The 12,260-nt window shown below is 40.9% G+C and overlaps 1 protein-coding gene across 5 annotated transcripts in view; it reads right to left on the reverse strand.

Annotated features, from left to right (window-relative positions):
- The window catches only part of LOC120913610 (kelch-like protein 13), a 114,185-nt gene that overhangs the window by 64,735 nt on the left and 37,190 nt on the right, over positions 1-12,260 (reverse strand). Inside the window, exons 1-2 of one of the 5 annotated variants that reach the window (XM_040323682.1) lie at positions 6,188-6,202; positions 5,552-5,927 (exon numbers count right to left, since the gene is read on the reverse strand). The exons of 2 other annotated variants lie outside the window; for them this stretch is intronic. In XM_040323682.1, coding sequence (XP_040179616.1) covers positions 5,552-5,649 — 98 coding nt within the window. In that variant the 5' untranslated portion in view covers positions 5,650-5,927; positions 6,188-6,202. Of the gene's footprint in view, positions 1-5,551; positions 5,993-6,187; positions 6,920-12,260 lie in introns of those variants that run through there. 2 more of the 5 variants (XM_040323683.1, XM_040323681.1) reach the window with 2 other exon arrangements.

Raw genomic sequence — 12,260 nt, forward strand, 5'->3', positions numbered from 1 at the left:
GAATAATCCTGCACAAGACTTTATGGTAAGATGTAGGAATCGACCGCGAGATAAAATTGTATAATAAAAAAATATATATATTATATACATATATACACACACACACACACACACACACACACACACACACACACACACACACACACACACTCAACTTATTCAACTTATTCAACTTATACGTTCTAAAAACCATTTATTCACAAGTCATCCACAAGGGAATTAGAAGCAAAATCCAGCAGAAGCTACAGAGTATAAACGAGAAGAGGGGCGCCTCTAAGTGCGTTCTGAAAGCGAGGCTTGAAGCGCAGCATGGAAGAGAAAACGTTACTTTTTGTATCAAGACATTGCTTGTTTATCAAGTCAAAATTTTAAAATATAACATCGTCAGGAGAGGTGGTCGAAATATTGGTATGGTATCGGCACTGAAAAAATAAATAAAACACAATAATAATAATAATAATAAATATTACCCAGTGAAACCCCTTGAAGCAATAATCGGTACGATTAAGTTTTTTGACCGATACTTCTAAAAAGTCAATATCGGCCGCACCGATAATCGGTCGATCCCTAGTAACATGGCACCAACGCATATAAGAATGGTTGCAATTATTGTGCCTCCTCTCTGGGTTTGGGTCTCTTGACTAAAAACCTCAAAATCCAAGTCACAATTAGAACAAAGATATTGGGGTTCTTTGAATAGCCATGTTGTAGCCACATACTGTACAGTATAATCAATGATACAGATACCAACCTGACTAATCACCCAACAGCCCAGAATTTCCATACGTACCCCAGCTGATTAATTTCACCGATAGCCAAAAAGCCATTATATAATAGGCAGTGAAATAGATTTTTTTTTTTTTTACATTCTCTGATTGGTCTGAAGAGGAGTTTGAAGTATTCCATATGTTAATAGAGAAAAACCTTTTAAAATGTGCTTGTTGCCAGAGCAGTTAATCCACAATTCCAAAGATAATTTTATAGATACATAGCAACTAGTAAGTTTTAAACATTTCCTACTAAACACAGCAGACACTTTCAGTCTGCACAAGCCTTAGCCAGCGAGTAAAGCCAATAAATAACTTTTACAAGGTTAATTATTCCTTAGCCTTACAATACCAAGTTCGCCAGGTAGACATTGAAGCACAGCTCCGGTCATTTGGGCCACTTTCACACTGAATCGGCAGGTGCGTTAGCGGTAAAGCGTTGCTAGCTTTATCTGCACTTTGGCACCGCTAGCGGGACGCTTTTAACCAGGGCTGTGGAGTCAGAGGAAATTTTGGGTACCTGGAGTCGGAATCGGAGTCTGCAAACAATGCACCGACCCCAACTCCGACTCCTACTAAATTTAGATTGTCGGAACATTTAGGAGTCGAAACATTTATCTACCGACTCCACATCCCTGCTTTTAACCCCCCAGAAGGGGGTTATAAAGGGGTTGAAAGTGCCCGCTTATCACTGCTTTTAGGGGCACCCATTCATTTCAATGGGCAGGGGTGTTAAGGAGCAGTGTATACACCGCTCACGTACCGCCCCAAAGATGCTGCTTGCATGACTTTTCCTGTCCTGCAAGAGCACCACCCCAATATGAAAGCAGTCGGGCTTTCACACTGGGGTTGCAGAAGAGGCAGTTTACAGGTGCTATTTTTTGTGCAAAAACACCTGTAAAGCGCCTCAGTGTGAAAGTGGCCTTAAAATGAGTGCAAACCCACTTTTTGGACTTCTACCTATAGGTAAACCTAGAATAAGGCTTACCTATAGGTAGTGGAACTATCTCCTAAACGTGTGCCGTTTAGGAGATATTTCACTTGTAGTCCGCCAAAAAATCCAACTGCGCATGCGCGGGGAAGAAACGAAACCAAGTGCCATTTCTTCCCTAGCCTGTGTCGTTAAATCGCGTCTCCCATGCATATGCACGGGAGTCCGCGGCTCGGAAGGAAGAAGAGCCCAGAAGATGACCAGGTCTGGCATTCTGTGTCTATGCATGCAAATGCTGGACTTGGGAGTGCTTCTCCTAGGGTGTTCACCGATGCAAGGAGGAGCGGCGAACGCCATGGGGGACCCCAGAAGAGGAGGATCAGGGCCACACTGTAAAACTAAATGCACAGTGGAAGAAAGTATGATTTTTTTATTTTTATTTTTTAAATAATACACACACACACACACACACACACACACACACACACACACACACACACACACACACACACACAGGGGTTTAAAACCCCTTTACGGTCAGGTTGCTGGAGAAAGCAAAGCATTTTTGAGTGCTGGTAATCTTACAGATGCTTAGCATTACTCAGTTGATCAGCAGGGGGTTATCATTTAAAGACCACTGTCCCACTTGAACAGATTGAGGGCATGTAACTAGCTTTGCCACTTTTTGAAGAAAACCGCTTTACACTTCAAAACAAAAATGTATGCCTCCATCCAGAACTCCTTGTTGAGCCTAGTTGTACATATCCAATACTTTGGGTATTGAAGCCTCAAGGCAAGAAACACGGTCTTCATATTTAGTTCAAAATGAGTCACCCGGCTGCATCATATGTACTGATTTGACCATCTCAACGGAGTTTGTGAACAGGCCACACAGTGACTCAAGCACTACTTCCTGTAAAGAACGTGTAAACCGACAAGTCCCAGCCCAGCCATATGACCACAAAAAAATAGACTAAATTTCAACAGCGAAAAAAAAAAAAAAAAAAAAAAAAAGTATATATACATATATATATATTTTTATTTTTTATTTTTTTTGTTTAGCCTAGCATCCAATATGGTGACCCCCCCTCCCCCCATAGACAACTGTACACTATAATATTTGCAATTAAACCTGCATGTTACAAAAACCCAGCAGTGCAAGTTGCAGATTACAGAGTTTTCTAAGCCCAAAAAAAAGATTTTTATATTTAGTGTAATATTCTCTACATCTATAGAATAACTTGTTATAATAAGAAAAGTGTGTGTTCCTCAGCAAGAACAGAGAACAAATTGAGAGAAGGCAAAAATGGGTCATAACAAGGCCAAGGGAAAAACAATGTGCCTTAGGCTGCTTCTCATGATAAAAAATAAAATAAAAAATTAGGTCATGGGCAATCTGCACACCAAAAACACTTGCATCCTTATGCGAGTATTACCAATGACGAATAGAGACAGACTAAAAGGAAAAATGTAATAACAAATTAGAGATCAAATACTGGATTGTTGTTCTAAACCAGTTGCAATTACAAAGTACAGACAGGTGTTAAACTATGGTTCTTGACAATAAAACTCAAGTCTAATATTCCAATGCTGTAAAATTATTGCACTCATTGACAAATACTAGGCTAATAAGCATCATCACTTCTTATATAGAGTCCTAAAAACACAGCTTTTAATATAACACAATTGGTCCAGATTGGCATTTTTTCCCCCATTTAAACAAATAGATTTTTAGGACATTTGTACATGAAACAGGGAATAATTACATATAAAGAATTAAAGGGCAATTAAACAGCCAAGTAATCACATGGAAACCATTCCAACAGCATTGTCACTCAATTACTTATTTTTAATAACTAATCGCAAATCCCAAAAAAAATAAGTAGATACTACTAAATGACTACTGTACTTTAGTTCAGTGCCAATTCCAGATGCAACTTTTCCTAACGCACACGCGCGCGCGCACACACACACACACACACACACACACACACACTATAACAGGTATGATTTTGACTGAGAAACAAGAAAAATTTCCCATCCTTCGATTTTTCTCATGATTGTTGTCCTCAATCATTAGACAATCAAGTGAACATTCCTAAAACAAAAAAGTTTTCGAACAAAATTCTATTTGTGTTCTGGCAGCTTTAGCATAAGGGTGGACAAAAGGTTGCAGAATTCAGGAGGCAGTCAGTCCAATACAGAAGACAGCAGTTACTGGCAAGGACCTAGGGAAAAGCTTCTTCAACTGACAAGAGAACAAGATCAAAACAAGGTATATGCCAACACCAATTATTAGGATGACTGATTATGTGCCTCCTGGGGATTGTTCAACCCTATTCCAAGGGTTTCAGTATTTGTAACAAAATGCATTGTTCCATTTCCTAATTGCTGTCACTGTCCACAGATCAATCACAGATAAATCACAAACTTGAGAAGTGTCTGAAAAACATTCATTCACATAATCCACCATTAGTTCACATACAAAGCTGTAACTAAACCACTCACAAGTTATTATCTAGGTTGTGCCCATTGTGCAAGATAAACTTCAATTTATAGGCATGATTTTTAAATCCAGAATTGTATCATTTAAACCAGGAAAAAAAAAAGGGTTAAACAATGCATTTAATAAGCAATTCTTGAGATTTGCTTATAGACATTATATTTGATGCACAATAGCCAGTATCAAGGTGACAGAGACCTTTTCAGTGCTGTAGTATACAAGGAACCCTTTGTCTGCAGCATCCATGTTAACCCCTATTTAAACACAGATAAGGCAGCACCTGCATTCAGAATCTTCTGTTGCCATAACAATTTCAGAGCCCTTGACAATTGTACTTGATGATGTAAAGATAGAAGAAGTGTCTTATGGAATATTATAAACCAAATGATACAGGTCTTCCAAAAACTGATGGACACGGGAATGAACTAAATTAGACTTGCACCTAATCAAATGGCAGCTTGGTATTTTAAAGTGAAAAAAGGCGAGCTATAACATATGAGGGCCCGCTTTAAAAAAAAATAAAAAATACTAAGTCAAGTCCATGTTGAAGGGCGAAAGATATGCAGAGATTGTGAAAGAGCCCCAAAGCCCAATAAAACCAATCCCATTTTATAATAAACGACATCTTTCAATGTATGAGTTCAATGAGTATTGTACCAAGATAAAAGTTTGACGCTCTCTCGTAGACACTTAAAATGTTATAAAACTAAAAAGGCTGAAAAATTATTTTGAAAAACAGTTCAAAAATTGAACAAGACATACAGCTGTTCAGTAGATACATTGGGTGCAGACAAGAACCAGAAATACAATATTAAAATGTATCAAATACATACATAAACATGCTTTGCATTGCACACATTTTGAAGAAAGGGGAATAGGAGCAACCAACCTGGTCACATGTTATAAATCATGAGAAACCATGATTTATGAAGGTTTATTGGCATGGTATACAAGATGGGGCACATCATTGGTCAAACACTAGGAGGTAAGTCTTGCCAAAAAACCAGCATATGTATATATATTGGAGGATAATAGTTGACCTTACACATACTGAAACACCAAAGGTTTTTGATTAGGGAAACTTACAAAGACCACTAATATTGAGGGTGGACCTTTTTTCAAAGTAGAATACCCGATAAAGTCAGCAAATAATAGGTTTGATTTTTTTTATTTATTTTTTTAAAATCATAATAAATTTGCTCAAATCTGATTAAATAAAAAGGTTTGATATGCAAAGTTTTATCATCAATTGTTACAAGTTTCTCAAGCAAAATGCTAGTGGTCCATCTTAGCAGAGGGTATTCCTTTGAATGAAAGCCCACCTGAGGTTGCCTCATGTCTCTCACTTACATGTATGCTGGAGATAGTAGCGATGACCTGGATGTTTTAAGCACAGGAACGGGGAATTTCCAGATAGCAGGAGAGCTGGTTTTCCATTTCAATGGCATGTTGTCACCACGGTACTACAATAACAGTAAACAGCGTTTCCATAACAGACTACCGACTAGGACTTCCATCCCACACACTACTGACATCGCAGTGGATGCTGCTTCTGCTGCTGCTCTGCACACAAGCAAATGATTGCCAATGCCCTCAAACCGATGCTTCCAATCTGTAAAATAGGGTTGCCAGGCATCGCTTTTTAAATCCTCCTGTCCCCTAAAGCGATATGATGAGTCTATCGTTCTACCTCAACAATAGTGCCACCTCGTTAGGGATGCGTTGACTGCAGTGGATTGTAGGGAGAGGGGAGGAAGAAGAAAAAAAAAAAAAAAAAAAAAGTAAAAACTGCACTGCACAAAGCAGTCCAATGCAGCTAGATATTGAGCATGTAAAAATGATATCAGATGCATATAAACTCTTGATTCTAATGGAATTCTGCTAAGGACACTGCAGCACTTTAATCAGGAACCTAACGTACTAAAAGCTTGATTTCTATCCAGTACAGAGGGAGGGAGAAGTGGATTTGCATAAAATAAAACATACCTACTCAGAATACACTTGTCATCCTCTGAACATTCTTCCTTTGAGCTGCAACAATACAAATGGGATATAAATCTCAGCATAGCCTTAGGCCAGGGCTTGTGAGTGATCAGTGGCTAAATTCAGCAGCCTGTCTTCCTCGGGAGCAAGCTCTGGTCAAACAATGCAAGAGTGCCATTATGAAGGGGGGAGAGAAAAAAAATAAAAATTAAAAAAATCGGTCCTTTTAATCCTTCACTGGGATGCAAAATTTCAAAGATGAAGTGCTGCACATTTCTGCAGAACGTCTGGCTGTGCTGATGGCTCTCATTTCCCTAGTCTTTTGCCACATTCTGGAAAAGGAAAATCTCGTACGGCTAACATGCTGTGGATTCAAGGATATCTGTGTCTTCTGCAGCAGAGAAGCGTGCTCTTAATAGCAGTCCTTGTAGGGACGTTATCAACAATCTAATTCAATGCTCACCCCTCCCCCTGAACAGATCACAAATTGCCTAAAGTACTGACAGGGAAGCCAGGCATGCAGGTGTCCATCTGGGGCCACTCTGCAGCTCTATGCTCTGTTTGCTGACCTCCAGAGGCTGCTGACTGACAAGAAGATTTCAGACTGAGAGCAGCAGATAAACAGCAATTCAGGCGCTTCATTACAAAGGGACGGTGTGCAATAGCTAATCAGCAAATAGAAGAGCACCAGACTCACAATAGCCACCTTGCACTGGTACAATGCAACACCATGCCAGTGGGGGTTTGTCAGGAATACATTTAAGCCATTTATACATACAATTATATTTTAATCAGTTAATGCTCAGTCCTCAAGCCCTTTAAACCAGAAATCATTACGGTTTACATGAGCAACACAATAATTCAATAATAATACAAAATGGTGTAATAAGTTATGACAAGTAAACAATCTGAAGAAGCCCAAGGATTACATATTTCCTTGGAAACATCCGATTGGCAGCAATATTCACTTGAATATTTATATCATTCTACAAAAAAAAAAAAAAAAAAAAAAAAAAAAAAAAGCTAGCTTTCCTTTTAGAAAAGCCCAAGAGGTATGTCATAATATTAATCAGAACTATCTTACTTAAAGCAGCCATTTTTCTGGTAGGTCTCCGCATGCAACACACTTTCCTTTTACACACCTCAGACACAAGAGGGCCACTTGCTCAGTTTACACGGAAGCAAAGTGGGAAAGGCACAGGAATCACTGCGTTTCCAGCATCGCATGGTGTTCATGTGAACAAAAGCAGGTCACAGAACGCAGTGCGTTTGCTTGAATCAGATCGCATAGGTATGAACACCTATGCGATCAGATTTCAGTGCAGAAGAAAAAAAAATGCAGTGCAATTTAAAAGTTACAAAATGGGCACAGAATCACATGGAATTTGATACCAGTCACCATCAGTGCAAACCCAGCCTTGGGGCACAAAACTCAAGCAAACAAACCCAGTAAAGTAAAGGTAAATTCAAAGCATGCCAAGAATTAGAACGATCACAGTAGCTTGTGCTCTCAACCACTGTGAGGCCATTAAATGGCTGGTGTCATAACTGATCACATGTGCAGCACCATGGTAACTACATATCAAACGGAGGCAAAGATGACAGCTTCCTTAGCTGAAAAAGCAAAAAGGGGGGGGGGGGGTTAGTTCTGCTTTAAAGACTTAAAGGGGTTGTAAAGGTAAATGTTTTTTCACCTTAATGCATCCATGCAAAGGTGAAAAAACATCCGACGGTACCGGCACCCCCCCCCCCCCCGAACCCCCGTTTTACTTACCTGACCCCTCGAAAGTCCCAGATGCGTCCACGTGATCCTCTTCGGTTCCCAGCCTGGCCGTTGATTGGCTAGGCTGGACGGATTGATAGCAGCGAAGCCATTGGCTGGCGCTGCTGTCAATCACAGCGGATGGCGCGGCGCGCCGGGGCCAAGTGATACAGTCGGTGGTATCACGGGAGCGCGCTCGCAAAAGCTTTCCACCATGCAAGCTCGCTCGCATGAAGGTGGAAAGCTTTTGCGAGGAGGAGCCGAGACAGCCGCCGAGGGACCCCAGAAGACAGGGTTAGGGGACACTCTGTGCAAAACGAGCTGCACAGTGGAGGTAAGTATAACATGTTTGTTATTTAAAGAAAAAAAAAAAAAAAAGTTTGCCTTTAGTGACCTTTTAAAACTACAGTATTTTCTTAGATACAAATGAAAAGTGAAAAAGTTTATGTAATCTGTTGGTTATTGTATTAACTCTTCTTCTGTTATATATGTACACAATGGCAGCTACATTTGAAAACAACATTAGCAGGCTCTGCTTCCTGAGCACTGCCGATACTTCCCTACACCTACAAGTCTATTGGACAGGATTTCTCTGCAGTCTAGAATGATGTGAAACAACCCCCTATCCTCATCGTAACTAGGGAGAAATTCCACCCTAGAAGGGTTTGTTTATATACTCAAAATATAGGATTTGGTAATAAATTAAGTATAAATAAATTAAGTTGGCAACCACCAACTTTGAAATTCATTAGTGAATTGCTTCAATGTAAAAAACAACTGCAAGATTCCAGGGACAATGCACTTTTACTGGCATTAAAGCGGAGGTTCCGCGGGTTTTGCTTTTTTTTGTTTAAATGTCCAAAGCCTGGTAACAGAGCTAGCTAGGTACTACTCACCCTGCTAGCCGCTCCTACACCCGTCACCTCCGTTTTCGTTAAAAAAAATAACTTATAAAAAAACCTCCAGTGCTTTTCCATCTTGCTTGTGGGCATTTTGAATCCCACAAGCAAACACTTCTGGATTTCTTCACGCAATGCCCCCATCATGCACCGCAGGATCTCACGCATGCGCCGTGTTGACGGTGAGCAGCGTGAGCATCGCCGTCAACGCTTCCTGATTACAGTCAGTACCATGACAACAGGTGACGTCATTTAGAATACACGCCCCGTCACTCCCAGGAGACCTTGCGCACGGATCACATTACGCCGAGAGTCGTCGGGGAAAAGGAGCGACACGCCCACTCCCCGCAGGGAAGACGACCCGGAAGTCATCAAGAATACAGGTAAGGGTACACATATAACAACAAATGACAACGCTACACTGATTTAAGGTTGGAGATAGGTTAGCTATAAAGTTCAGTTTGAGGGTGAACCTCCGCTTTAAGAAAGGGGTTCCAAAAAGACACCAGCTGTAATAGTTTACACACGATAAACTACCTGGATTCTGTCTAGATTTTGTTTATATGCATGATCCACAAGCTACGCGTTCCAAATACAGGCTTTGCTCATATTCCCAGTATAGTAAGCACTCAGATCATTGCTAAAGTGCATCACAGTTGTGTACTCTGAAAGGTTCAACAATATGTTTCAGCAGCAGAAACGCAAAGCCTGGCATCTGGTTTGTTAATTAGTAATACGTTTACAACATAACAGTATGCATGTCATTTTTGGCAGTATTTTCCCTACTGCCAAGTATGTCTGCAGAAAAGAACAAACATCTTCTAAAATGTCATCTTGAGCAACAAAAGAAAAAAAAAAACCCACACAACACACCCCAGAGTCACTATAACTCATAATTGAATATGCATGTGTTTACAAACGCAAGTATCTGGTTGGTTGCAAATACGGAACATTAGTGAGAGCTTTAAAGAGACCGATTGCCGCTCCAGGCAGGTCTTGTTGGGTGCAATCTTCTCAGGAACTGAGGGTGCTAGCAATGCACATGGCAATTAAGAACAAAAGATGATCAGGCGCACTCCAATCTAACGTAACTTTAATGTAAAAAAATGGAAACAGGCACTGCAAGTCACAGCAACGGAACCTAGGACAGCTGACGCGTTTCACACTAACTTAAGTGTTTACTCATAGCGGAGAGCTTGGCATCTAGGATGGGAACCAATGGTTACTATGTATTAATTGAAGGTCAGGTTTTCTGCATTCCAAGTCTATTGAGTAAAATCATTTATACACCTACAATCCGCCAAATATTATTGCACAGAAACAAACTTAAAGGAAAAAAATGTTTTTGCTGAAATGACTGTTTACAGGGTATAGAGACATAATAGTTAACCGATTCCTTTTAAAAATGATTAAAAATGGATAAAAATCAATCATATAAACGTACCTGCAGTTTCTAGTTTCGTTTTTGCATGTTGTTTCATGCTTCTGTGATGTACAGAGCCATACAGGGCAGGTTGGAAAACAAAACTGATTGGTGCTGTGGGGTTTTAGACACACAGTAATCACACCTCCTTGAAGTTAGTGACCACACAGAGAAAGCTCCCAGTACTGTGGTTATCAGGAAACAGACAACCAGGAAGTGTGGAGATCAGAGAAGAATTACAGCAACTTGAGAGCAAAAACAATGAGGACATGAAAACAGCACTGCATTAAGGTAAAGGAAGCTATCAAGATAAAAAAAAAAAAATCTTTTACAAACCTTTTAACGTAAGCCACACACTAGTTAGATTAGATCATTTACCAACAACTACTGCAAAAGCCTCTCTGGTAGTATAGGGATTGGTAAATATTGCTATACAAGGCTTATCACACTTTACAATCTGACTGTACAATCGCCTTTTAGCCCCTTTCACATGGGACCGACTCCGCTGGAGTCCGCCTACTCAAGGAAATTTAAGTAAGCGCTTTTCAGACAGCTGGACTGGACCTGGGGTGACATTAGGGATAGGTGGGGCTTTGTGAGGGGGGTGGGGCCTACCAATCAGTGGTCACCAGTGTTGGGGGCCGTCTTTGCATCTGTGCACACACATACCTATATTAAGGAGGACACACAGGAGAGAGTTACCACTGACCCCTTAGGCTTTGAAGAAGGGGTACACCCCAGAAACGCGTCAGCCATCCAGATGTCTGAGGTTCTACTGGCAGGTGCCGTGAGGTCCAGTCCAGCTGTCTGAAAAGCACTTACTTAAATTTCCTTGTGAGTAGGACCATTGCTTTTTATTCTGTTTTTAATAAAATTTTAAGTGTTAATGCACAAGGTCGGTGCGCCCTCCTTTCTTTTTGTTTTAGCCATATGAACACCCTTTGTTCTGTTGAGGGCTGCAAGACTTCAGACTTTGCCGTTAGACTATACTGCTGTACCCGGTTTTGGCGAAACACCAGGAGCGCAGAAGGTTTTTTTGTGTTATTGCTGGGCCAATAAGACCCCACATCTCTCCTCCAGGCTTACAAGCATTAAATCGGTGAAAAAACATTCACTGATCTCACACCGACAACCGCGATTGCGGCTTTGTTTACTTCCGGGTACCGGGCGTGACGTCATAACGTTGTGCCCGGGCTTCCGACTGTCATAGAGATGACTGGTGACCATCTGGTCACCAGTCATCTCTATGCTTCCCCAGCCAGTGCCGGCCGATTCGCTCTCCGGGCCCCCGATGGCACGGGAGAGCCTGGAGAAGCACCAGATGGCGGCGGGAGGGGGGGAATTTCGCTTGGTTGTGCATTCAGAGATGGTATTCTGCATACCATGGTTGCAACGAGTGGTTATGGAGTGGTTACCTTTCTTTCTATTAGCTCTTCCCATTCCCCTCTGACATCAACAAGGCATTTTCATCCACGCAATTGCTCTACTGCTCGCTGGATATTTTCTCTTTTCTGGACCATCCTCTGTAAACCCTAGAGATGGTTGATGCGTGAAAATCCCAGTAGATCAGCAGTTTTTTTTTTTAAATACTCAGACCAGCCCGTCTGGCACCAACAACCACGCCACGCTTGAAGTCACTTAGCGCAACTCTTTCGTCTCCATTGTAAAACTTGGTTTGAAATTCAGAAAGTCGTCTTCACCCCATCTAGATGCCCGAATGCATTAAATTTGTTGCCATGTGATTGGCCGATTAGCAATTTGTGTTTCCAAGCAATTGAACAGGTGTACATAATAAAGTGGCCAGTGAGGGTATATACTCCAACACAAACTCTTTTACAATCAATTTCAGTTTCAGCAAAGTGCATCCTGAAGTCTGTACCGAAAGTTTAATTTCAGTGCACCACTAATGCACACAGTGTGTATATACACATACAAACGACCATTTCATAAAATCTAATTCATAATGGTTAACACCAGTAAATGTTATAATGC

The sequence above is a fragment of the Rana temporaria genome, chromosome 9 (assembly GCF_905171775.1).
Source record: "Rana temporaria chromosome 9, aRanTem1.1, whole genome shotgun sequence".
NCBI lineage: Eukaryota > Metazoa > Chordata > Amphibia > Anura > Ranidae > Rana > Rana temporaria.